We start from the raw sequence: 27,354 nt of genomic DNA, 5'->3' as shown, positions 1-27,354 counted from the left end.
TATGTCCCGGCTTGGAACCATTTCTGCTGACCCCCCACCCCCGCCCTTGTACACACACATCCCTGTTTTCAGGACACCACTTAGGACCACTTACCTCTTGATGTTGCCAAACATCTGGGCGTGGCCCAGGAAGCGGCCAAAATCTATGTGGAACATGTGGCCAGTCGTCTTCAGCATGATGTTGTCATTGTGTCGGTCACAGATGCCCAAGACGTACGTGGCCACGCAGCAGCCGGCACAGGAATAGATGAAGTTCTCCACGGCCTGGGAGGAGGGGAGGGAGAGGGAGGAGAGGATATCAAGCTGTCTTGGAAGGGATCCAGGGGCACAGCAAGACTGAATCCGCCAGCTCTGGCCTCTTTCCCATGAGTCCCAACAGCACCTCACAGTCTGCCTGTTGAGCCTTCATCACAGACCAACACACACATGGGTACACCCAGAATCATCTCTCGTGTCTTATATATGAGATGAGAAGACGGAAGGTTTCTATGCACGTCTTCACCACTTTATCTGAAAGTCACCTTCCTCTGCACCCTTCTTTCTCCAAGGAGCATGGTTAGGAAGACAATGAACTCATCCGCAGCCCAAACCTGACCAGCCCAGACTGAAGAGAACTTAATAGACAGGAAGACTGAGGGGTACAACTTCCCCAACCAGTTGTGACGATCTTAACTCAAGGCTCCCTTCCTGACCTGCTCAGAATCCTCCCATCCTTCTCCCTGCCCCCCAAACGACACCCACCGCCAGTGTTCTTAGTGACAGCTAAATGCTAATGGCACTGAAGTCTTCACTCCAAGAAGAGCTGAGGCAGCGGAACAGTTCTGGGTGTGTTTTACACTTGAAAACCAGCCATCTCTAGTTAGTCAAGGGCCTTAGAGATATTTCTGATTTTAAGGGAGGAGGGGGTGGGGAAGGGGTTAGATCCACCTTATTTTATCTGGTCAACACCTGTTCCCTTATCTGTCTTCCCAGAAAGTAAAAATATGCGGAATTAGCAACTGGACACCATTCACCTTCTAAATCCCCTTTGTGACGTTTATAGAATTCCCAAGAATTCAAGAAAGGCTCATCAGCAGAGGGCAACAATCATCACAGCCAACCAGGATGTACACAGCTGGGAAGGGCAGAAAGCTTCCCAGGCAGAGAATGTGTGCCCGCCCTGCACCCTCTACAAGTATCTGCCAGACGTCAGGGAGCTTTCCCAGAGCTTCCCAGCTCACAGCGACTCCTCCCCATTGAGCCCCCACAGCCCCACTGCCACACCATTCCCTCAGGGCTCAATCTCCTTCCTCCCTCAGGGTCTGGGTTGCAGGTTCAATCCCTGGCCCCTCTCCCTCCCTCTCCCCTCATCCCCTTCTCTTTCTCCCTTCCTCCCTCTCTAGAAATCAATGGAAAAAATATCCTTGGGTGAGGATTAACAAAAACAAACAATCAATCAAACAAAAAAAGCCCAAGGGCTCTGGCTTGGGTGACTGCACAGATAGTCATACCCTTTACTGAGAGGAAACACACAAAAAGCCAGTTTCAAGAGAGGAGAGACAAAAAGCTGAGTTTTGCCTACACTGAGTTTGAGATTTGGGTGAAATACAAGTGAGATGTCCAGCAAGCAGGTGGCCACAGAGTGCAGCTCAAGGGAGGGAAGAGGGAAGGGCTTTGGGAGGCATCAGCATACGGTGGTAAAGTAAGAAGAGGCAATGAGCTAACAAGAAGAATGGAGACAGTATAGCAGGTCAGGAATTAAACCCTGAGGAACGTCAACATTTAAGGTCATTTAAGATCATCTACTTAGATGTTCGCTCAATAATATTCTGATTAGAATTTGTCCATGTGGTTTTGCCTCAAGGATGAAATGCATCAATCAATGTACATTAGTATTTGGAAGCTAAACCATATAAATGAGCATTTCTGACTTATAGTCAGTCCCTTATGAGTTTAGTCATTGTGATTTGGTCCCTTCCCTTCCCTAAACTCAGTTAACCCAGAGACTAGAGCCATGAAACTGTACACCAGCCATGGACCTGACAGCAAGTCACCAAGGCCCTGCCACCCTTTGCCCTCATCTCCATCTCCGACCTAACGTTAATCCTGGCTTCCAGTCATAGCCTTGCCACAAACCTGGGAACAACTGAATGAATCTTAATTCACATCTATACATCTATGAAAGGATGAGTTGGATTAAAATGATCTTTAAGGTCTCTTCCAACTAACTCTTTCTTTTAATCCTCACCCAAGGATATTCTTCCTTTAATTTTTATTTTTTTTAATATATTTTTTATTGATTTTTTACAGAGAGGAAGGGAGAGGGATAGAGAGTTAGAAACATCAATGAGAGAGAAACATCTGCCCACCCCCTACTGGGGGTGTGCCCACAACCAAGGTACATGCCCTTGATCGGAATCAAACCTGGGACCCTTCAGTCCGCAGGCCGACGCTCTATCCACTGAGACAAACTGGTTAGGGCTCCTTTGATTTTTAGAGAGAGTGGAAGAGCGAGGGAAAGACAGAGAGAAATATTAATGTGAGAGAAACACATCTATTGGTTGCCTCCTGCACACACCCCAACCAGGGCCGGGGCCGGGGAGGAGCCTGCAACCAAGGTACATGCCCTTGATCGGAATCAAACCTGGGACCCTTCAGTCCGCAGGCCGACGCTCTATCCACTGAGCAAACTGACGAAGGCCCAACTAACTCTTGTTCTACAAAGAACTGAACCCTTTGGAGGGCACAGAAGAACTGAACAGGATCCAGGAGTAGGAGAGATACAGGCAGGTTCTCAAAAGTTGGCCCCCTCCTCCACTATCAAATCTGCCATGGGAACGCAATGGTTTCCCAGTTGAATACCAAGAGGTTTTCTGTCAGCTTACCCATCATCTGACCCACACCTAGACATCTGGATATACCAGTCAACCCCGAAAGAGTATTTCTTTCCTCCCCTCTTCTCTGAGCATGTGCAGGTCTCGTGGTCAGAGAACCATGTGCCAGAGTCGGGCACCCCCCAGCCCAGCCTCGTCTGCCACTCCCAGTCCTACCTTCTCGTACTCGACCTCCCCAGGGTTGTGCTTCTGCAGCCAGTCGGCCAGAGGCCGGTCCTTGAAGGAGCCGGTCACCCCGTGCTCCACCTGGATCTTGCGCAGGGTCTCGGCATTAGGGATCATCTCCACCATCCCTGTGGGGGAGGCACTGGGTCACTCTCCAGGGCAGAGAGAAGGGCCTGTCGGGGGAGAACTACACGCGTTTTGCCGGCTGCTTCTCCGTAAGTGACACGGTAGGGCATTGGGACCAAGTCTGACAATAAGGGAGCAGATCACGGCAGAAAGGACCCCTTCTCAGGTCACATTCCACCTTGTGACTCTGGTCTCTCCGATTCTCAGCGGCTGCTGCTTTTTGTTTTTAATTTTTACTCTGGACATTTTCAAATATATTTAAGAATAAAGAAATGGATCATGCACTCACACAGAACCACTACCCAGTTTCAAAAATCATCAACAGCCCTAGCCAGTTTGGCTCAGTGGATAGAGCATCGGCCTGTGGACTGAAGGGGTTCGATTCCGGTCAAGGGAACGTGCTCGGGTTGCAGGCTCAGCAGCTGATCAATGATTCTCTCTCATTATTGATGTTTCTATTTCTCTTTCCCTTTGCCTTCCTCTCTAAAATCAATAAAAAAATATATTTTAAAAATATCTATAAAAAATTATCAACACTTTGCAAATCTTGTTTATTCTATTTCACTCATCCAACACTACTGCTTCCACCCCCCTGGCTGGAGTATTTTTTAAAAAATATTTTCATTGATTTTTAGAGAAAGGAAGGAAGAGGGTGAGAGAAAGAGAAACATCTATGTGAGAATGGACCATTGATCAGCTGCCTCCTGCACGCTCCCTAACTGGGGATCCAGCCCACAACCCAGCATGTGCCCTGACCCCTAACCTGGAATCAAACCAGTAACCTTTGGGTGAATGGGATGATGCTGCCCAACCAACTGAGCTACACTGGTCGGGGCATGGCTAGAGTATTTTAAAGCAAATCCCAGACATGTCATTTCACTCTTAAATTTTTATTTTATTTTATTGATTCCAGAGAGGAAGAGAGAGGGAGAGAGAGAGAGGGAGAGGGAGTGGGAGAGAGAGGGAGAGAGGGAGAGAGAGAGAGAATCAATGATGAGAGAGAATCATTGATCAGCTGCCTCCTGCACGCCCCCTATTGGGGATCGAGCCCACAACTCAGGCATGTGCCCTTGACCAGAATCAAACCTGGGACCCTTCAGTCTACAGGACAATGCTCTATCCACTGAGCCAAACCAGCTAGGGCCAATCTTAAATGTTTAAAGTAAGACTAACAAAGATAAAACCACCATGCCATTATCTCATCCAAAAATCAGCAATCATTCTTTAATCTCATTCATCTAATCTCGCCTAACCCAATCCATGTTCATATTTTCCCCACTTGTCTCAAAAATATCTTTTTACAGTTGGTTTGGTTGAGTCAGGATCCGAAGTCTATAGAGTACGTTTGGTTGCTGTTTGTTTTGTAACTCTCTATCCCCCGCCTTCTTTTTATGCCACCCACAGCGTCTGATGAAATCATCTTGCCCTCTCCATGTTTCCTGAGAAGCACACAGTTGGTGTCGGGAATAGGAAAAAGGACAGTAAGCAAAGGGCACCCCCCACCCTACCCTCCACCTGTTCACAGCTCCGCCCACTGCCAACTGACCTTTGCCCCTTCCGGTGGAGAAGCAGCGGAAAATCACCATGCGCATGTCCAGCCCCTCCTGGACCCAGATCTTGTTCATGATGCGGATCATCTGCAGGGTGAGCATGTCCTGACGAAGGTCGTCCCCACACTGGAGGGAGGGAGAGAGTGATGACCAGAACCACCTCCACCGCCCCCCGTGGTTCCCAGGTCTCCCAGGAGGATCCAGCTCCTGTGACAGGGAGCCTGTCCCGGTCTCCACCTCTGACCTGCCCACTCGGCTTATACCACGTCAAACCACCAGAGATGGGCATGTGGTGTGCCGGCTCTTCCCCAACCCCACGTTCCCATCGAACTGAAGTCAGGTCCTCTCCTTCATGCAGCCCTCCTGACCATCAAGCCTTCGTAAAACCTGAATGTTTATACCTTGGATTCAGAACTTACACACAAACATTCTATCTATCTACCTATCTAACTACCTACCTACCTACCTACCTATCTATATATATATGGGCAAAAGTAGGTTTATAGTTGTTTGTATGGAAAAATGATAGAAAATAATAATAATAATACAAGAATAAACTGTTTCATGTACTCACAACTGTAAGCCTACTTTTGTCCATCCCTACATATACATATACCTATACCTATACCTATACATATATATATATACTAGAAGCCCAGTGCACAATAATTTGTGCACTGGCGGGGGTGGGGGGTCCCTCAGCCCAACCTGTGCCCTCTCACAGTCTGGGACCCCTCGGGAGATAACCACCTGCTGGCTTAGGCCTGCTCCCCTGGTGGCAGATGGCACGCCCGATCCCGCGGTACCTGCCCCCTCTCCCCTGGTCGCAGATGGCAGGCCCGGATCTCACGCTGGGGCGGGCAGCGGCTCGGGATCTTGCTGCCGCAGCAGGATCTGCCTGCAGTATGCAAATTGGGCGGTGCAGCGGGATCTGCCTGCAGTATGCAAATTAGCCGCCATCTTTGTTGGTGGTTAATTTGCATATCACGCTGATTAGCCAATGGGAGGTGTAGCGAAGGTACAGTCAATTACCATATTTGTCTATTATTAGATTATATATGTATACTACAGGCCCGGTGCACTGGAGGGAGTTCCCTCAGCCCAGACTGCCCCCTCTCACAGTCTGGGAGCCCTCAGGGGATGTCCTATTGACAGCCTAAGCTGCAGTCTGGCCTCCTTTTGCGGGAGGCGACCAGACCAATCAGGGAAAGGCACCATCCCCATCACCAGCTGCTGCTGCCACTGCTGGCTGCCGGCCCTCCTTGGCCCTCGTAGCCACTGCAGCTGCCTGCCCTCCTCCTCGGCCCTCGCAGCCACTGTGGCTTTGTCCAGGAGGACATCGGGAAGATGTCCGGTCTATCAGGTCTATCCAGCCTAATTAGCATATTACCCTTTTATTAGTATAGATTACAGCATGGGGGGGCGGGCAGACAGGAGCAGGCTGGAAGAAGTTAATGGGGGGGAAAAGGAGGACCTATGTAATACTTTCAACAATAGATTTAAAAAAATAAATAAATAAGATCAATTTTAAAAATAACTAAATAAGTAAAATAAAATTATAGCATGGAGTAGCAGAAAGAGAACTGGCCTGGGGATGCTTCTGCCACCTGTGGGCTCCCTCCCCCGCTCCCCTCTCCCACCTCCATCCCACCAGGCCGGAGGGAAAGTCCTCACCTTGAAGATGACTCTGATGTTCTCCCCCAGCGGATCCACATTCTGGAAGGAGAGCTTGAGGGGGACTGCATTGGAGTTGAAGTAGGAACAGTCCTGCCACGGTAAAGAGGGTAGGGACGAGGTCAGGGTGGTCCACACCCAGGAAGGAAAATGGCCTGTCTACTTGGGTCCAGCTGCTGCCGATCCACCTGCTCATGGTTTCTTCCAGATTTCCTCGGTATCCCCATCCCCTCCTTCCTGACTGCCCAAACCTATTCAGCTGGTTCCGAGCTCAGCTTGAGCCCCTGATCTCTCATCCCTTTGGTTCATTCTGCACACAACTTCCTAGCTGTGTGACTTCTGGAAAGTCATGTGTTCCCTCTGCACCTCAGTTTACCCCTCTGTGAAATGGGGCTCCCAACAGGAGTGACTTCATAAGAGTCATGAGGATGAAATGCGATGACCGGCCTGAAGCACTCGGAGCAGTGCCAGGAGCAGAGAACATTCATCAATAACAGACGACAGCTTCCCCAGCCGGCCTCAACCCAACATCACAGGACACGTATCTAGCCCCACCCCATCCTCCACCCGGCACAGCTGTCGGGCAAAAGTCCCTAGGCATTAGGGTTGGGGAGAGAGACCCCAATATGCCTTTCTTCCTCACGTTTCTCAATGACCAGGTCTGCAAGGACCTCACCTCCACTGAGCCCTCCCCACTCCGAGAGCCCCAAACCCACTGGTCACTCACCCTGGGCACGATGCCCTTAACCAGCAGACTGGGGCTGAGGGGCAGGCGGCAGGAGCCATTGAGGGCAAAGAACTGTTTTACCTCTTCCAGACCCGTGCGGAGGATCCCCTGAGAGGGACAGGAGGAGGCAAAGGAGGAGGGGTGAGGGGAGGGCCCCTAAGCTCCACTCAGAACCAAGCCTCTCCCCAGGGCAGGCACCCAGCAGGAACTGGTATGAAACAGCCCCCTGAGAAGCATGGACAACCTCCGGGAGACCATGGAGAAGGAAGACCACCCTCCCATACCCAGCCTGGGAAGCGGCTGCATGACAGAGCAGCTCACAGCAGGCCCCAGTGCACTGAGAGGCCAGGCTGCGGGTCAAGGGGGAGAGGCTGCTCAGACTGTTGCCAAGAAAAGCTGACAATTTGGCCCGGCCAGTGTTATCTCAGTGGTTGAGCATTGACCTATGAATCAGGAGGTCATGGTTCAATTCCCGGTTGGGGCACCCAGGTTGCATGCAGGAGGCAGCTGATAGATAATTCTCTCTCAGCATTGATATTTCTCTCTCTCACTCTCTCTCTCTATCTCTATCTCCCTTCTTCTCTGAAATCAATAAACACACACACACACACACACACACACACACACACACACACACACATATATATATAAAGAAAAGCTAACAATTTGGACTTTATAATCTCTCCGTTTTCTAATGTTAGCAGCAGGCACGCTGCTGGCCTAATACAGCCCATTTGTGCACCCTGATAAAGGTGCCCTCTCTGAGTGGCAGCAGCCTTGAGCCGTAGCTCGCAGCCCAGTGAACAAAGTCTGACTGGATCCCAGCCCTCACCTGCCCCCTCTGCCTGGGTGCTCTTGTGCAGCGAACAGCTTACACACCTATGCGTGGCCTTTAAGGCAAAACATTCAATAAAAATTGTGACACTTCGCAGGCCAAACAAAACATATGCATGGGCTTTGTCCAGCTCGTGACTGTCAGTGTGTGGCCTGTACCTCAGGGAGAGTCACGTCCTCCATCCCCTAAATCAGAGATCAGGTGCCATGCTGCTGGTTAGGATGCCCGAGGAGTTCACGACTGTCTGCAGAAGCCCCGGACCGGAAATGGTAGGAGCAGCCTCGCCCCACTCACCTGCCGTGCAGATGGCGTGGCCTCCCGGACCTGCTGGGCCAGCTTGGCCAGGGTGTTGACGAGCCAGCACTGGCGGTTAAACTCCTCCCTCAGCCCCTTGCCGCAGCAGCACAACAAGGCCGCCAGCAGGTACTGGTAACGGATGCTGAACTGGGAGTCCTTGAGGCCGTCCTTCAGCAACCTGCAGGCAAAGGCATGGGGGTCAGGCCACTCAGGGGATCACAGGCAAAGGGAAGGGGTGGGGGGGAGTCAGACCCCACTCCAGTTCTGGAAAACCCACCCCAAGCTTGGGAGGGAAAACAGCTCTGTATACACAAAGGCGTCACCGTAGCCCAGTGTAGGTCCACTCGGCCTTTAAGTAGAGCTCGTGGTCCCTCAGCATCTATTTCTCCTTTCTATTTTTAAAAAATATTTTATTGATTTCAGAGAGGAAGGGAGAGGGAGAGAGAATCATTGATTGGTTGCCTCCTGTACACCCTACACTGGGGATTGAGCCTGCAACCCGGGCATATGCCCTGATCAGGAATCAAACCGTGACCTCCTGGTTCACGGGTCAACAATCAACCATTGAGCCACACCGGCCAGGCTGCTTCTGCTTTCTTTTTGCCGTGTGTGGGTGGAAGGAGGGCCAGGGCAGGTCCTCAATGTGCTACACGGCAGTGGACCGAGACCCCCCCGAGCGTAAGGGGCCCAAAGCCCCGTGGTAAGTCAGCAACATGCAGGAACCCAGCAGGCTCGGCTGCCACCCTGCGCCTGGGAGCAGAACATCCCGCGGAAAGGACCCACGTCTCTGCCCCTTTTGCAGGCGGTTTTACCAGAAGAAGTAGTGAGTCACTCTCAGGTCAGACACGGCCCGTTTCAGGAGGAAGCGCACCAAGGGGCTGTCCAGGTAGCACTCGTACTTCAGGGCCTGTTCAGGAGGGAGGATGAGGCTACAGGGACTGCCTGTCCCCTACACCGACCACCATCTCCACCTGGTCCTGAGGGGCAGCATGCGGACCACATGGGGGCTCGGGGGTGGGACCCCAGAACCGGAGGGCAGGCATTCCACCCACCTGCACAAGCTGGGGCAGGTAGTCGAGCAGCTCGGCATCCGACAGCGAGCCGATCCACTGCACCGCCATGCGCCGCACCTCCTGGTCCGGGAAGCTGTGAAGCAGAGCCCAGCGCCTGACCAACAAGCCGCAGGCTCCGAGGCACCGCAGCAGGCCAGCACCCTCACACCTGAGCTTCAGAGGTGTGGGCAGAGATAAGGCAATGTCCCCCCGACTCCGCCAAAGCCCTTAAAAGAATCCTTAGCGCCTTCTCTGGATAGAAACCTCAAGGATGGCCCTGCCCCCGGTCAGAGCCGGACTCAGGTCCCGGATGAACAGGAGGGATGTCATGCTCCTTCCTGGTATGACTTAAAGAAAACAGGACACAGTCCTCAGTCCCACTCCCAGGGACCTTTTCCTGACTCCACTGTGCCAGAAACCCCCATCATCAAAGAGCCCTCGTGAGGGTTAAAGCATTACTGTGTCTTTTTAAAAAATATATATTTTCATTGGTTTCAGAGAGGAAGGGAGAGGGAGGGAGAGGTAGAAACATCCATGATGAGAGAGAATCATTGATCGGCTGCCTCATGCCTCCACACTGGGAATCAAGCCTGCAACCCTGGCATGTGCCCTGACCGGGAATCAAACTGTGACCTCCTGGTTCATAGGCCAATGCTCAACCACTGAGCCACACCAGCTGGGCACTACTGTGTCTTGGTACCAACCGTTAGTGCGGATCTTCCAGGTGAATGACAGACAGTCATGGAATTTCATATGAGCCTGTACCCTTTGGCAGAATTAGTTTAGCAGAGCAAAGCCATTGCCTCAAAAAGTCCTGCAGGCAAGACAGGTGGGAGTGATTTCCGAAAAGGTGAGAAAGAAGCCAAGAATACTGGATACCCTCTGAGAGAGGCAGTCCAGCGGTCTGAGACTGGGAACCTTGTGGCCCCAGAGAACCCTTCAGAGGGGAGAGGGAAGAGGGGACTGTTAAAGTGGAACGAAATGCGAAGGTCTGGGCTGCAAGGGTGCGTGCACTTGACCAAACTCAGCAACTGTGCACGTGAGGCTGGGGCAGCCCCTTACGTGTAAATTCTCCCTCAAAAGAAAGAAACAAACATTGAGTTGGTCAGTGATATTCATGCTAAAGGATTGAGGAGGGTGCCTGCAATTTACATCAAAATATAAAAATTAAGATGGGCTGATGGATGAATGGCTATACATACAATATAGCAAATAGAATAAAGGCTAGTGGTTAGAATCCAGGTGGTGGGTAGATGGATGTGCACTGTAACGTGTTCATTTTTGTTATGTGTTTGAGAAATGTTCTTACCATAACACTGGGAGGAAATGAGGCAAAGACAAAGCGGAAAAGGAGAATGGGGAAATGCTGAATTTCAGCCCCACTTTGCCACTTTCTCCAGGGCTGGCTCAGGGCAGCGGGGGCAGTGCCACGCCCTGGCTTTGCTGGGGCGGCGGGTTTACAACTCACGTGGCATGGAGGAGCCCCAGGGCATCCTGGTGGTTCATGTGGGTCCACTGCTTCAGGAGGGCATAGATGTCAGGCAGGCAAGCCCACTCCCAGCTGGGGGCGCTGGCCAGCACCAGGGGAAGTGAGCTCACCTCCGAGTGGCAATAATATCGCTTCTCCCACAGGCGCTTCTTGTCAGCATCAGCGAGCCTGGGGGTGCGGGGAGCAGGGGGAGGTGAGAGAGAACAGTCAGCTGAGGGTAGGGCCGTTGCTGGTCAACAGAATGCTACACTCTCAAACTCTGTGCTTCCCCGACTCTGCGGCCCATGACAGTCACCGAGGAGCTTGGTAAAACCCGCATGCCCGGGCCACGGCCCTTACCAATGCGCTCGGAATGCCTGGGGAAGTGACGTTGGCATTTTTAAAAGATGCCTCGATGACTGCAATGTGTAAGGGAACCAGGGCTCAAACCTCCTCTTGGCTGCTGACTCTGGACATCTCAGACCGGAGGCTGAATGCAGGGCCAACAGCAGGGAATGTGCTCCTCCTAAGGATGCCCTGTAGGGTGCCACTCTCAAGCAGAGCCGCCAGAGGGCGGTGGTCCTCACATGGCAGGTTTGGGCAGCTCAGAGGCATCCTGGGGCTTTCTGGGGCCAGCTGGAGGCTTTCTGGGACCTACAGCTAATTAGGTCTTGCTGAGATCAGGTGTCTAATGGGAGAAGGGAGCTGAGGGACTAATGAAGCCAGGGGTCCAGCAGAGGAGTGGGGGAGGGGAGGGATTTTTTGGGGGGTGGGTGGGGGGGGGAAGGAGAGAGACGATCCGGTCTCTGTTTCCCCTCCCACAACATGCACAGGGCAGTGCAGGAGCCGGAGAGGTACAGAGAGGGCAGGCATCCCACCAGCTCCTCCGGGTCCTGATTCCTCCACCCCCTTCTCTGATCCTGGTGAGAGAAGTGGCCCAAGGATGAGATCAGCTTGGACCCGCTTCCCCCTGAGAGCTGCCAGTTTGCCGTGACACCTGATCCCTTTTGGAAAGTGACAGGGCCAGACTGTGGGTATCGCAGGGACAGGAGGCGGGGGCCGGGGGGCAGTCACAGTACGCAGTAGACAGCTTATCTGCAGTGTGGGGCAGAGCTCCGGTCCTCACGGCAAGCTGAGTCCGGGCCAACTTCCCAGCGTGGGGATGGGCATTTCTACCTTCCTGACCCTGACCCTGACCCCGACCGCTCCACTTTGCCTAGAGTCAAAAAGGCCTGGGGCTGCCCTCAGCAGAACCCTCTCCCCACCACTTCCTGCCCAGGTAGTAATGCCCACCCTATCCCACCTCTACTCCCAAAGCAGGACAAGGACATGGAGCTGGGAGGCGAGAGGGCAGACAGGACGTGACAGACTTGGGGGGGCCTGTGCCACACGTGGGGGTGCCCTGGGCCTCACCAGTACAGGCACTCCTTCTGCATGATGTTTTTAAGCGCGCGTTGGTCTTCCTCCCGGAGGCTGCCAAACTCATAGCAGGGGCTGAACTTGTCTCCAGAGGGGCTGGTGAACTTGATGTCGAAGGCCGAGGTGGGGAAGTCGATCTGGGGGGTGGCAGCAGAGAAGTAAGGAGAGAGAAGGGGCAGGTGAGAGGGGGTGCCTCCTCGGGTCTCCAGCTCCTCTCTCACACGCCGGTGTCCTGCCTCCCTCCCTCCCTCGCTCGCTCGCTCGCTCGCTCACCCTCAGGGTCTTTGTTTATAAAATAACCCCGTTCAACGTGGTGCTCTCTCGAGTCCCTTTCAGCTGTGACTTCCAGCAAAATAAAAGAAGGAAATGAAGAGAGAAATAAAAACGGGCAGGGGAGGAAAGGCTGGGCTGGGATGCATCTAGGCAAGGGGCCAGCCTCAGGCCCGAACTCAGAAGTGTCCCCAGGATGAGCCACTAGGAGCCTCGAAGCCGAGGTTGGGAGCCTCCGTGAGGCCCTGGAGGGCACTGATGCCCAACAAGAGTCAGACACATCGGAGGGCCCGATCCACGGTCCAGCCTGGGGTCCTGCGGTCCTGGGTCCCTGCTCTATGCGGCCAGATGATTGTCCTCCTAAATGGATGCTGGAGCTGAGTGAGTCAGTTCTCGATAGAGCTCTATGTCCCCGCATTCAGCAAATGTTTACTGAACCCTGCTATGTGCCAGGCGTTGCCCTATGCCCTGGGCATGGAGGAGTAAATAAGACAGACAAAACGCCCGCCTCCTGAAGCTTCCATTCCTTACCATTCTGTCTCGTTCATGCCCACTTTGGTATCTCATGACCACAGAGGGGGAGCCGGGAACTAGGAACCAGACCTGGGTCCTGACCAGCTCCTCCTGTCCCCATGAGTCTGTGGGCCCCTAGAGCACCCAGTGACTGCTGCCGGGAGGGCGTCCCTCAGCCCCAAGAGGAGACAGCTAAGGCTTTACCACACTTAGGGTTCAATACAAGAGACTCCAAGAAGTGAGCGTGGGTGGGAGGGTCTCACCCTGTCTTCAGGCTCCTTCAAATCAACGTTAACCTCCAGGAGATGGAACACAGATTCCATAGAACTCACCCTCCCACCCCGCGCCTAACCACATTCATCCAGTTGCTCAGCCACATCACCATCCCGTGCCCAAAGTCCAGCACTTTCTCCTCCATCACCGCCCAAACGCAAGGGAGAGCTTGGAGCTGGCTCTGGTGCGGTGCTGTGGGTGGGGCCGGCTCTCACCTGCAGGATGACGCTGTCGGGCTGGTGGAAGTTCGGAGTGCTCCAACGGGCACTGGAGTTTTCCTGCGTTGCTGGCCATAAGCCCAGGAGCTTCCGGCCACAGGTCAGGACACTGAGGAGGATGGAAGTGGGGATGAGCCAACAAACCAGTGGCTAAGGACATGGTTTTCCTCCTGCCCTTCCTTCCAAAGATCAGCCTTTTCGACTTGAAGCCACTACCCAAATCGTCTCTCATTCTCCCCCTACACCTCAGCCTTTTTCTTTTTCCAAGTCCCAGGAGAGTGCCCCCTCCCAGGAGGCCTTTCTGAGCTATCCACACCCTGGTATGGGTGACCTGGGGGCAGGGATGCCTTCCTGAGGGAGAGCTCTGAACTAAGATGACCTTTAAGGTCCTTCAAGGACAAGGCATGTGAGCCAAGCATTGCATTTCCATGCCCCTCCCCAACAGTCCTGTGCCACCAGTCCCGCCCAGTAGCTGGTCACTCGTCCTGTGCCTCGGTCCTTCCCACCAGGACTGGGACCCTCTGGACTCTACCCGTGAGCCCCTCATGGCCAACACCCCCAACAGGCAATGGCCAGTGTGACAGCCGGGCCCCTGTCTACTCCCCTCCTTTCCTTCCAAGGCCAAGAAGCCATGCCCTGGGGCTCACTTACTGCCTGAAGTTGAAGAGAGGGGTAGTGACCCAGCCCAGGGCCTCAGGCACCCTCGGGGGGGGGGGGGGGGGGGGGGGGTTTCTAGGGACAGGCAGCCCAGGAGGTGCCGTGAGGCTGAGGACTCGGCCTCCCTCTCCGGACATGGGCATGGGGAGGCCTTGTGTCCCCGGGGTTAGGAGGAGGGGATGGGGAGAAGGCAACAGGTGACAGGCGGAGGACTGTGGGGGAGGGCGGGGGAGCCTCCGGCAGGAGCAGGACAGTCCCGACTGGAGGCTAACCCTGCACTGGGTGCTCCCAGGAGCACAGAGGTGGGTGTCCCTGCAGCCTCTCAGAAAGGTGAGGCAAGCGTCCCTAATTTGGGGGCCACCCATGGTGACCAGACAAAACACACTTGCCCAGAGCCATCCGAGTCCAGGTGACTACGTGTCCCGCGCTGTAAGCCACACGCCTTCCCGTGTGAGGATTTCCACAGAGGACCGCCAGGAAGCTGCTCCCGGGACAGTCCTTGTCCATTTAACAAGCTCACCCCTCCCCACATCGCTGTGAGAGCAACCTGCCCGCGGTCCACCCTCCCCCACAGTCCTCCACCTGTCACCTGTCGTCTTCTCCTGTCCCCTTCTCCTCGCCCCGTCCCCTGGCCCCTTCTTCTCCTGGCCCCGTCCCCTTCTCTCACCCCGTCCCCTTCTCCTGACCCTGGGAACACAGATGGTTTGTTCTCCTCCCCAAGCATTTTCAAAGCCAAAGGGATAAAGAGAAGGGGCTTCTCAGAGTGAGTGGGGGGGGGAGGGGGGCGGGCAAAAGAGCTGAGACAGGCAAGCCCTCGCCACCACCACCCAGGCCCAGATGTTCTCTCCCAGGCCCCTGGGCCTGAATCACCGGCCACTCCCTGGGAGTCCAGGATAAGGAGCAGGGTGGGGTGAGGGAGAGCTGTGGAAAGAGAGGGAGGGCATTTACATTACCTTTCTGGAAAGCTGTCCCTGGGCCAAAGCCCACACTGTCACACCCTTCTGGCTGGCCCAGGGCCCATCGGCCTCTACGCCAGAGGGCACAGAGGCAGAGCGGCCACCCCCACGGTCAGCAGTTTCCCGATCAAACGGCCTCCCTCCACACTGCCCCTCAGTCCCCCAGGGGACTCTCCTCGCCACCCAAGTGAGGCGCTCCCTCCCTCCCACCAGAGACTGTCCCAGCTGCCTGGTGGTGGTGGTAGGGGGGTGGACACAGCTATAATTAGGGCCCCTCCAGCAGCCATGGGCCATGCCAGGCTGGGGCTTGGCTGGGGTGGCAGAGCACAGCTGCCGGCCTATTTTGAGAATTAGCTGAGCCCTGTGCTAGTGCAGTGGGAGAGAGGATCAGCTGACCCCCCAGCAGAGAGCAGAGGGAGCTGGGCCTGGTCCCTCTCTTTTCACCCAAGAAGAGGCATCCAGCCTCCTGTCAGAGGAAAAAGGGAGCGAGGAAACTTTCTAACTGAAACCATAACCCCTCGAACCAGCCAGGGCCCCTCTGCTCAGTCCTTGAGTGCATCTGGTATTCCACCAGGGGTCGGTCAGGATAATCAGGAGGAGTTCAAGCCACAAAGTTCTGAATCTGCAGCTCTGACCCTCCTCCCTGCAACCCATTCCTCAACATCACACCCGTATAAAAGGGCCTCCTCCTCCAGGAAGGGCTCCTGGGATATGCTGTTCCAGTTCTGGTCCAGCCACTCACAACCTACGGCAACGACTCAGACCTCTGCACCTCCTTTTCTCATCAGTGAAAAGGAACACACAGCTTCACCCGTGTGACGTGTGCATGGTCTGTGTGCTTTCTGCGCTGCGACACTGTGGCTACTGCTCTGAGAAGCGGGCTCTACAGGTATTCCCGTGCACACGTATCCCCGTGTGTCACAATCACCGTGTCAGTCACTTGGAACGGGACCTGAGAAGGCTCCCAGAGCTAAGAAGACGGAGAAGAAGACATTTATCATGCGCTAGGCACTGCACCAAGGACTTTATTGGCCATGTCCCATAATCCTCTAGGTGGGTCTTATTACCATGTCCATTTAGGGTGGATGACCTGCCCACGGCTGCACCTACAGTAAGGATGGGAGGACAACGAAACTCAAAGCCTGCGTTCTGAACCTTTCATCGCAGCGTCTTCTCCCAATGCCTCGGCCTTCACCAGGAAGGTGCCAACAGGTCTCCTGGGGCATCTGCATGGGCAGTGCTGAGAGGACACCCTCCACGAGGCCCCAGGCCTTTGGGATTCCAGGCAGGAATCTCAGACAGGGAGCAAAATGAGACCCAGGGAGCAGGCAGGCGAAGGCAGGACCGGCAGAGGGAGGGCAGGCCTGCTACTTCTGGGCCTCTGATACTCTGGGGAAAGGGTCTACGGCAGTGGTTCTCAACCTTCTGGTCCTTTAAATACAGTTCCTCATGTTGTGACCCAACCATAAAATTATTTTCGTTGCTACTTCATAACTGTAATGTTGCTGCTGTTATGAATCGTCATGCAAATATCTGATAGGCAGGATGGTCTTAGGCGACCCCTGTGAAAGGGTTGTTCGACCGCCGAAGGGGTCGCGACCCACAGGTTGAGAACCGCTGGTCTAAGGGCAATGCTGTAGGGTCTGCCTGGCCTGGAGCACTGTATACCCCCCTCCCTTGACAGTGGAAGTAACTAGGCCAGAGAATGAATGCCAAGGGGATGCTGAAAGTCACGAGCCACTAACGCAGCCATCCTCGGCCTCCAGGGAGGCTCCCGTGCCCTGGCGGTTGTTTCCTGAGAGGACTTTGTTCACACCTTCATTGCTCTAAGAATTACAGTGCGACCACAGGAGGAAGGGCCTGCCTCCCCAGCTGTCCATCTATAATGTAACCCCGCCTCCCAGCATGTCCACAGACTATCTGCCGACTTCGGCTCCCTTGGCCTTATTTCTCATCAGCGAATAAGACCTTCCCAAGGACCTTTCTCAGTCTCCCTACCGTGCACTGCAAATTCTGAAGCAGCAGTTCTGCTCTGCAAATAAATAAACACTAAGCTGCAGGCAGTTTGGGGAAGTGAACCTGGCAGCAAACAAGGGTGTCTGCCCATCTGCGAGGGCAGAGTGCAGCCCGGAGAGGCCGGGCAGGCAAGCACCTGCCACCACTCGAGGCGTCCTCGCCTCCATTTCCTTCCTGCTTTGCCCGGCTGACGCCTACCTTCCCGGCAGCAAATCACTGTTGATAAATGCTGATGACTACTATTTTGGGCTTACAGTTTCAGATATAACTTACCTACCCATGTCAGCGCCAAAACTGCCAACGAGTTAAACAAATGTCCCCACTTTACGTTTTGAGAAACTGAGGCACAGAGAGGCTGAAACAAAGGACTGTGGCTTCAAGTCCATTGCTCTTTCCACTAGACCTGTGGTCAGCAAACCGCGACTTGCGAGCCACATGCGGCTCTTTGGCCCCTTTAGTGTGGCTCTTCCACAAAATACCACGTGCGGGTGCGCACGTACAGTGCGATTGAAACTTCGTGGCCCATGCGCAGAAGTCGGTATTTTGTGGAAGAGCCGGTATTTTGTGGAAGAGCCACACTCAAGGGGCCAAAGAGCCACATGTGGCTCACAAGCCGTAGTTTGCCGAGCCGCAGTTTGCTGACCACTGCACTAGACAACCTCCCTTTCTCACCTATAAGTCCCCTCTATTCGGTGGAAACTAGGGGAAGAAAAGTCAGTGAAACCTTTTAAGAAAGACAAGACCAAAACAATGAATTACCATTGAACCTACCAACTAACTAATGCTGTATATGACCCTTCATGGTTCACCAAGAGCCTGCAAGGGTACTTCTCTTTGGAGTCTCCTAACAGCTTGAGAGGTAGAAGTTATGCGTGACCGCACTTAAGAGTCAGGGAAATGGAGACTCAAGAGGACGAATGACTGTTTGGTTAGTGAGTGACACGCCTGGTGCATTGCAGAGCCTGGGGAGGGCTTACCGCTGGTCCCAGATGATGAGGTGAAAGAGGTACTTGGAGAAGTGAGCCTTCCGGGTCTGCAGGGGGCTGCACAGCTCCTTGCCACCATGGCTGAGGGAGCAGGAGAGGTAGAAGTCTTCATAGCTACAGGGGAAGGGAGCAGGTCAGGACTCAGCTCCAAACCCCATCTCAGTCCCCCACCCATGCCAAACTCCATTTCCCTCCGTAAAACTCCTCGGGGTCTCTGGGGACTGTGAGGTGGGGTCAGGGGACGGGACAGCCAAATCGGATTTGCAGAAGTGCGCGTGGAGACGCAGCTCCATCTGGATCCCTCTGCCCATCCTGAAGCTCCATGTTGGGCCATGGCTGTTCCATGCAGCCCCTCCTTCCAGGCCGCTCCTGCCGGTCAGGGTCCGGGTGCGAGTGTGCACATGCGCAGGTGAGAAGGGTGGGGGATGGAAACGACATCTGCCCACTTGAATGCCAGCACATGGGGGTCCCTGTGGCTCATGACAGGTGCCTGACAGAGGAGGTCAGAGAAGGCCCCGGTTTCCCAGGCCGCCTCCTTTGTTCTCTGTCAGTCGCCTAAAGGAATACATTAAGTGAGGAACAAAGAGAGAAGGGGAGGGAGAGGCAGGCAGGGGGGAGGAGCCGAATGCCTATTCCCTCAGGCCTTGGATGCTGGGGACCCTGCGGAGGAGCTGAGGATTTACCAACTGAAGGCGCCTCTCCACACCCACCACTACAGTCCAGACAAAGGGTCATCGCCCGCTCCCCGCCCCTCCCCCGGTGCATCTGCAGGGGAGCGCAGTCATTGGCCCAGGGGCATGCACTGGCTCTGGGAAGCGGCCATCTGTCACCGAGTCTCCATCAGCTGGCCTTGGATGGGAGGGGGCAGGGATGCCGATGCAGCCAGCCAGCCCCGAGCCAGCACTGAGAGGCAAGGGCAGATCTGCCCAATGCAACATTTCCTAGGAGAGCTTTTCTCTCCTCCAGGATGTCCCAGCCCATGTCCCCTCAGGCACTTGCTGCTCCCTCTCAGCCACTGCGCACCATGATGCCATAGACCAGCGGTTCTCAACCCGGGGGTCGCGACCCCTTTGGGGGTCAAACGACCCTTTCACAGGGGTCGCCTAAGACCATCAGAAAACACATATATAATTACATACTGTTTTTGTGATGAATCACTATGCTTTAATTATGTTCAATTTATAATAATGAAATTGGGGGTCACCACAACATGAGGAACTGTATTAAAGGGTCGCGGCATTAGGAAGGTTGAGAACCGCTGCCATAGACTATAAACGTAGGGCAGTGGGAGAAGCCGTCTGAAAGCCAAACTCTGCTCCTCCCTCCAGGCCATCAGCCCGGCTCACCTGGCAGCCCAGGTGATGGGGATGCGGTGGGTGGCATAGACCGTGAAGGCCAGCGGCCCGGAGAAGTGGCAGGCCTCCTGGACCAGGTCGTGCCGGTGGCTGCCGTGCACTGCCGTCTGGAAGTCTGCGTTGAACGTGTTGCAGTATAGCTCCACCAGGTCCAGAATGGCCGCGGTCAGGGCCTCCATGACCTTCTCTGAAAGGAAGGGGTTAAAGGGGAGGTGGTGAGGCCTCCGCCGGCCCCACGGTTGCCCCTGTGCTGGCTGCGATGGAAAACCCCAGGAAACAGTCCCCAAATGCCCGTTGCTTTTCTAACAGCTGTGACCCTGTCGGCAGTGAAATGAGAAGAAAGCAGGAACATGCCATAAGCTTCTCCGAAAATGACAGATAGGAAATGTAAACATTCTCCTTACTTTACATATTGCAACTTATTTAAGGTGAAATGTCCTTTTAGGAAATAGCGGGAATCATAATGGTCAGTTACTTTTAAAAAGTCATTGCTTGGCAAAATAGAAGATGGCAATTTCTATGTTGGTCCTCAAAATAATATTTTTGGGCACATTTTATTGGTCCATAAAACCCAAAAGACTGGGAATCACTGACCAAAAATCCCAAAATATGGGCTTTGTAGGGCAAAGTTCTGCTTGAAAGACACAAGGGGGAATCCTTGTGAAAAATTCTTTTTTTAAATATATATTTTTATTGATTTCAGAGAGGAAAGGAGAAGGAGAGAGAGAAACATCAATGATGAGAGAGAATCATTGATTGGCTGCCTCCTGAACGCCTCCCAACTGGAAACCAAGCCCGCAACCCAGGCACATGCCCTTGACCGGAATTGAACCCGTGACCCTTCAGTCCACAGGCCGACGCTCTACCCACTGAGCCAAGCCAGCCAGGGCTCGTGAAAAATTCTTTACTTCCTTCTCCCCAGGCTCATCCTAACTCGGAAACAGGGGTTATGGGACCCTCAGAGAATAATTACAACCTCCTCAAGGGAGAGTTTCCCTTTGGAGCCCAGGGTAACTGCACGACTGCCCCCCCCACCCTCACTCACACCACCTCATCACCATCTCCCAGGGAGACCACAGGAACAACTAGTAAAAATGATGAGGACACATTTGTGGAAAGAAACACTGGTGATCTCCAGCTGTGTGCATGCGTCATGTAGGCGTGCGCGCGTGTGCACGCACACACACACACACACACACACACACACACAGAGGCAGACTTGGACCCTGCAGTTTCGGAGCCCCTGGCTCGGGGACGTTTTGGTTTGCACCCTGATGGCCTGCAAACTGCCAGGCAATGCCTCGGTGGTGGTGAGGAAAGCCCGTGCTGGTCTGGGCTCCCGCAATCAGTCCCAAGAGCAGACCCAAGCCCACCCTCAACCTCCGTAACAGGGGACACATTTGGGAGCCATTTCCCAGAACTCTTCTGGCTAAACTATTCAAACATGAAAGATGGAGAGAAGAGCCTTTCAGTAGCTAGATAGCTAATTACCCAGCTGCCTGTGAGTATTCCTCTCCTCCTTCCCCATGCTCGCGCTCTGGGCCCGTTACCTTCTGAATTTTAGGCTGCAGGCGGGAGGGGCAGGGGGGCAGCTGGTTGAGGGCACTGGTGATCTCGGGGGTCTCCACGGCAGCCAGGGCGTTGCAGATGGCCTTGACGGACTGGACCACCCGGTCGGCCTTCAGCGGGAAGTCCCCCTGTGAGGGGAGGGACAGTGAGGCTGCCAGGCTCCGGCTGGGAGGAGTGTGGGCTCATGACCCGCAGGAGTGATAGCGGAATCCGAGCTTTGTGTTCAAACATCTAGCATTGGCGAATAATCGCTCCTACTGATGAAATGAGCCATGTTCCCCAGTTCTCTCTTACTCCCAGCTACAGCCTCCTTGTACCATACAGACACACACGGGGCTCCCTCGGAGGCGTCCATAGGGAACAGGAAGGGGCCACCAACACCACACAGAGGCACCACTTGCCCACGGTCTTATTTCTCATCTGACCACCTAGCTAGACAGACCTCATCTCAGTATCACAGAGTGCCAGCCACACCCTCTCACTCCCTTCCCCCTCCCCACCCCTCCGCCCTGTGCTTCATCTCCTGAAGTTTTCTCATTTGGAATTCCTTCCTGTCCTGCCCTGATGACTGTATACATTCAAATCATGGACCAGCTGACATCCAACCCTCTCCCAAAGCCTTCCCTGGCCAGTCCCCTCTCTATTCCTCTCCCAGAGCCCTTGCTTAACTAACTCACCACCATCCCATTCTGTCTACTAATAGTTTCATGTTACTATTCCAGAGCGGTATCATAGGGCCGGACCAGTGCAGAAAGGGGCTCAGAGAACTACCCCCTCATCACAGGAAGTGAGCAAGCAGAGGCCGCTAGAGAAGGGGTTCTGGCATGGGGGAGAGGTCTGAACGGGGTACAGTGCTGAACTCCCCACGGGGGACGAGTCCATGACCACTGCTGACTGAATCATGAGACAAGGACTGTTTTGCAGATGCCTATCTGATTTCCGTTAGCTTCATGACATTTGGGACAAGTGTTTATGATCATGGTTTTGAGGCTTCAAACCTCTGTGAATCCAGGTAAGGAGCGCCCTGGCCCCCCCCTGCCTCCGGGACCCTCCACCTCCTCCCGGTTTTCCACCTGTGACACCAGAGCCTCAGAACTTCTCCAATCAGAGGTCCCTGGGCATTCCTTCCTCCGGGACACGCTCCGATGCACATTCAAGGGCAGCGGCTGGGTGCCCTCTCCACATCCCTTAGCTTTGGAGACGCCCCACTCCAGGGGCAGGGATCGGGGACACGGTTCCTGACCCACTTCTACAAGGAGCAGAACCCCTCTCCACACACACTCGCCAGCCACCCAACAGCCAGCAGTCTTGTTGGTTTGCCTGTGAGCCAGGGAATGAAAAGAAGTGCTCTCCTGACAAACTTGCAGTGTCTACACCAGATCCCTTCTAGGGCTGGCTGGTCCCAGGAGGACGGGGGGAGAGGTGGGGCGAAGCTCTGGGCAGCAGGGCCACCCCAGGATCTGTACTCACGTCAGCCAGCAGGAAGGCATCCGCCTCGTTGTGGTAAGTGTCAAACAGAAGACTCAGGGCCTGCCTAGGAAGTTGGGGGCAGGGAAAAGTCGTAGGAGAAGTCAGGACCGCACCCCCCTCACCCCTGCCATGTACTGGGCAACCCATTTCTCCCTCCTTTCCCACAGCTCGGGAATCTGACTGGTTTACAGGCGTTCCCACCCCTTCCATGCGTCCCAGGAAGACTCAAGAACGGCGAGTCCTCTGTACTTCGCCACCGCTCACCCGGGGCATGATGGCCAAGTACTACAGGGCAGAGATGTAACAGCTGGAGTGGGGGCCCTCCCCCTAAGGCAGGCAAGGGTATCTGCTGGGCTCCCCTCAGAGCTCCTGCTGGGCCCAAACCCCAGAGGGCACCACTCTCACCTGCTGATGGTCTGTTTGACGGGCCTCTCTTGCAGATGGACGAGGTAGTTCAAAGTGGAGGGGCTCTGGTCATCATTCACCTGTGTAACAAGTGCCCAGTTCAGGGAGGGGTGGTGCCTGCACCCCGACCCCAAGCTCCTACCCCACTCCCACTAAATGCGCTCCGTGTCACCCTCTGCTACCCCACCATCCCCACACGAACCGTCCGGGCCAGGTCGCTGCGTATGGATTTCTGCTCCATCAACTGTAGCCGAATGTCAATGTCAAACTTGCGGCAGTACTGAATGTACTCATGGCTGCCCAGGGCCTGCTTGCTGGAGGGACAGAGGGACAGACCATTAGCATCCCGGGAACTCAGTGGGGAAGGTGATGTAGACCTGAGCCCCGGGGAGAGAGAAACAGGAGGACGGGAGGCGACCCAGAGGTAGTACTTGTGCTGTGCCCCCTACCGTGGCTCCTGGCAATGTCATGGCAGAGGTTGGGGAACGAGCAGAGGTCTGTCTAAAGGAAAGCCACCTACTACACTGGACCCTTAGTCTGTACAAACACTGACTTTCCCAGGTACGTATTGCCTGTATTGTTATCAGGGGTTCCTTCCAGGTCAGAACTTCTGGTGCGGGGGGAACCGAGGGACTTCTCAGAGGGCAGTGTTAAACCCCACGCTCTGGGCTTCGGTACACGGGACAGGTTGGAAGTCAGCCAGTGCTCAGGCTTGGGTGTGGAGCTCAGTGAGTGACACTGTCCCCCGACTGAGGTCCTGGGTCTCGCACACCCTACTGTTACCAGTTGGGGTGCTGAGGTCAACCAATCAAACCTAGCAAGATTCCAGGTCTATATGAACCAGGAGGTCACGGTTTGATTCCCCGTCAGGGCACATGCCCAGGTTGTGGGCTTGATCCCGGGGGGGCGTGGCTCATCTTTTATCATCATCCTCTGTCAAGTTGGCCTTGTGCTATTTGCTTTAAAGCATGACAAAATATGATATTATGTATATACTAGAGGCCCGATGCACTAAATTCATGCAAGAGTAGGCCTTCCTTCCCTCAGCTGCTGGCACCGGCTTCCCTCTGGCACCCGGGACCCGGGCTTCCCTTGCAGCCCCGGCTTCGTCCAGAAGGATGTCCAGGAGGATGTTGGTCTAATTAGCATATTATGCCATTATTATTATTATTATATATAGGGGGGGGGGAGATTCCAGTCCTATCATCCCAGTGCTCATCCAAGGCTTGCTTCTGCCCTGACCCGGTAGCTCAGGTAGCTCAGTTGGTTAGTGTGTCCCATATGCCAAGGTTGTGAGTTCGATCCCGGGTCAGGGCACATATAAGAAGCAGCCAATGAATGCATAAGTGGAACAACAAATCAATGTTTCTCGCTTTCTCTCTCAAATCAGTAAATAAAAGTCTGCTCTCCCCTTCCACTGTGGCTCCTGCCTGCATGCCATTCCCCCTGCTCAAGTGACAACCCATGAGACCCCACCCCCACCCCTGTCTCAGAGAAGGAGGCCCCTTCCTCCCGCCCAAATCACACCTCAGTCAAAAGGAAACCCAGAAGTGAGGCCAGGGCGTCCCACTACAGGAGCACCGCAGCCCGGGCTGGGCCCCAGCCGCCGAGGAACAGAAGCCGGAAAGGGACTTCCTTCCTCAGCAGAGCTGGCGTCTAGGCCAGCAATGGAGGGGAGAGGACAGGCGTGAAGGGGAGGGGTGCGCGCAGAGCCCAGAGTGCCCCGGCCGGAGGCCACCAGGTGCAGTGAGGACTTAAGGGGGTTCTCCACGTCCTGAGGGGCCAAGCCCCCGGTGTAGGCCCTAAGCTGCTAAGTCTGAGCTGCTGCTAAGTCTGAGCTGCAGCCAGAAGCTAGGACTGGGCCCTGGGCAGGTCTGGGGGGAGTGCCTGGAAGGAAGGAAGAGTGTGGTGTGGTGGGGGAGGAGGCAGGAAACCCAGCCCTCCCCAGGGACTGTCTCAGGGCTCTTATCTAAGAGCAGCCTGCATCCTGGACGCGCCAGTCCCCCCTGGCAGCAGCCCCCTCCCACTAGGAACAGTGGGAAACCACAGGGCCTCCTTGGGAGTGGCAGCTGCTGGAACCCCAAGAGGGAACTTCCCACCCCACCCAAGGCAGCTGTCCTTGCTCAGGGGTCTGGACTTGCTGTTGGTGGGAGGGAAGAGACCAGGCTGGATGGGGGAGGGGGACTCCTGGATATTTTTCCATTGATTTTTACAGAGAGTGGAAGGGACGGGGAGAGACAGGGAGAGAGAAACATCGATGTGAGAGAGACACATCAGTTGGATGCCTCCTGCAACCGAGGTACATGCCTTTGTCCGGAATCGAACCCGGGACCCTTTCTGAACCCGGGACCCTTTGGTCCACAGGCTGATGCTCTATCCACTGAGCCAAACGGGGGAGGGCCAATCCTCACTACATTTTATAGAAGAAACTGAGGGTCAGGGTTTTACAACTAGTAAGTACAAGTCAGGACCCAAACCAACCATACTGACAGGACCTACTCTGCTCTGTTCCCTCAGCGGTTCTCAACCTGTGGGACGCGACCCCTGTGGCGGTCAAACGACCCTTTCACGGGGGTCGCCTAAGACCATCCTGCATATCAGATATTTACATCACGATTCATAACAGTAGCAACATCACAGTTATGAAGTAGCAACGAAAATAATTTTATGGTTGGGTCACAACATGAGGAACTGTATTTAAAGGGCCAGAAGGTTGAGAACCACTGCCTTAGACAGTGGCAGGCTGCCTAGGGCGCTCTCTACCGCGAGACCCCGAGTCTAGGACCCCTCTCATTCCTCCAGGGGAAATCGAGGACACAGGGAAACATCCAGCGTTCCCTGGAGTCTGCTGCCTGGGGTCCTACCCCTTTCCTTTCCCAGTTGAGGGCACAGAGGCCAGAAAGGGCCCACAGCGTCCCTCAGGTTAAAGAAAGCAGCTGAGAACTGCTCTAGCCATAGACCCCTTGCACCCACACCTGGATATAAGCGAGCAATGGCACGTGTGGGCTCTCCTAAGACCTACGGTAGAGGCCCCTCCTATACCCACTCCCAAGGCCTTTCCTGGGCACGAGGCAGCTGGAGGCTAGTGGGGGAGAGCGGATCTATTTCCTGATGGGCTGCCATCTGGCTGACCCCAGGCCTGCCACCCAGCTGCACCACCAAGGGGTGCAATCCCCCACCCCAGCCAGAATCCAGAGCTCGGGCAGTGGGCAGGGGAACTGCTGCTGCTGGCCCACATCCAACTGCCCAGGGAGGCTGCTTGCGGCCGGGCACTGATGGCGAGAGGCTGGCCGACAGCCTCTGGTGCCAGGTCTCCCCACAGCACATGCCACGCGGAAGGCTTGCGGGCAGGGGAAGGGGGAAGACAGCCACTGTGATTTCCCCCCTAGGTTCCCCTGGGCACTTCTGCCCAGTCCTCCTCTGCCCCTCGCTCTAAGGGCACCTCCCATAATCTAGGGCAGGAGGGAACCCCACACAGCCCCTCCGGCGCCCCTCCCGCCTCCCTCCACATGCAGAAGTCTGAGCAGTATGACCTAGACTTTGCCGAATCCCCGCTCCAAGCTCTTCCCACAGATTTGGCTCAGGAAGCCGCCAACCCCGCTGGAAGAGGGAGCTCCCGGGAAAGTGCGACGTGGCCGAGAATGCCTGGAGAGCGGGAGTCCTGCCTGTGGGGCTGCGGGCAGCTGCCAGCCCGGGCCTGGGGCCCAGCACCTCCCAGAGGAAGCCCCCCCCCGCCCCCGACAATCCTATGGCTCACAGGCAGGTGCCGCATCCCACCCTGCTCCCCGCCCCCCCTTCGCTCACTCACTTCTGCAGGAACTCCTCCAGCCCACAGGGCTTCAGCACAAAGTCGCCCACATCCACACCCCGCAGTTCATCACGGGTGTAGCACAGGGTCTGGTAGATGAGCAAGTCCACAGTGGAGGAACCTGTGAGGGGTGGGGCAGGGCAGCGATGATGGGGTGCTGGGGCAGGTGGGGCTCAGCACCCACCCTGATCCCCCATTCCCGGCTAAGCATGATCCAGCACCATCACCGACCAACCAGATAGAGCAGCTTGGGGCTGGAGGAAGTGGCCCTGGACCTAACAAGCTGGCCCCAGAGCCAGCCCCCCAAAGCAGCTCTGGGCCACACCGTGGGGTGGGAACTGAGGCCCAAGGATCCCGCCCCACCTCCAGGGAGGGCCCCTCTCCTCCCCTCAGACTTACAGTTGCAGGTAAAGGTGAGTGGCTCCTGCAGGCTGTCACACAACACCGTCACCTTCAGGTTGACCTCATCCCCAAGGTGCTCGGGGCTCGGGCTGACAGCGCTCCAGACGTACCCGGTGAGGAAGTAGTCCTGGACGTTGGAGCCCGATCGGAGGCTGTGCGGGGAGAGAGGGAGAAGGACCCTCGCTCTGCCTTCAGAAGAGAGGAGGCCTGCTGGGACCCTCCCGCCCCGCGGCCAGGCCCCTCCGTCCCAGTCAGCCCAGCCCTCCAGGT

At 55.2% G+C, this 27,354-nt stretch overlaps 1 protein-coding gene across 1 annotated transcript in view; it reads right to left on the bottom strand.

Annotated features, from left to right (window-relative positions):
* The window catches only part of PIK3C2B (phosphatidylinositol-4-phosphate 3-kinase, catalytic subunit type 2 beta), a 45,649-nt gene that overhangs the window by 12,072 nt on the left and 6,223 nt on the right, over nucleotides 1–27,354 (bottom strand). The window contains 20 exon segments of the mRNA XM_005885294.2: nucleotides 95–264; nucleotides 3,030–3,166; nucleotides 4,711–4,840; nucleotides 6,389–6,481; nucleotides 7,116–7,223; nucleotides 8,245–8,425; nucleotides 9,060–9,154; nucleotides 9,300–9,393; nucleotides 10,768–10,956; nucleotides 12,181–12,323; nucleotides 13,458–13,569; nucleotides 14,112–14,232; nucleotides 18,005–18,189; nucleotides 19,422–19,732; nucleotides 20,981–21,127; nucleotides 22,470–22,533; nucleotides 22,875–22,954; nucleotides 23,077–23,188; nucleotides 26,683–26,803; nucleotides 27,082–27,236. Coding sequence (XP_005885356.1) covers nucleotides 95–264; nucleotides 3,030–3,166; nucleotides 4,711–4,840; nucleotides 6,389–6,481; nucleotides 7,116–7,223; nucleotides 8,245–8,425; nucleotides 9,060–9,154; nucleotides 9,300–9,393; nucleotides 10,768–10,956; nucleotides 12,181–12,323; nucleotides 13,458–13,569; nucleotides 14,112–14,232; nucleotides 18,005–18,189; nucleotides 19,422–19,732; nucleotides 20,981–21,127; nucleotides 22,470–22,533; nucleotides 22,875–22,954; nucleotides 23,077–23,188; nucleotides 26,683–26,803; nucleotides 27,082–27,236 — 2,748 coding nt within the window.

Source organism: Myotis brandtii, unplaced genomic scaffold (genome assembly GCF_000412655.1).
Source record: "Myotis brandtii unplaced genomic scaffold, ASM41265v1 scaffold898, whole genome shotgun sequence".
Classification (NCBI taxonomy): domain Eukaryota; kingdom Metazoa; phylum Chordata; class Mammalia; order Chiroptera; family Vespertilionidae; genus Myotis; species Myotis brandtii.
This window is presented reverse-complemented; position numbering and strand designations above follow the sequence as displayed.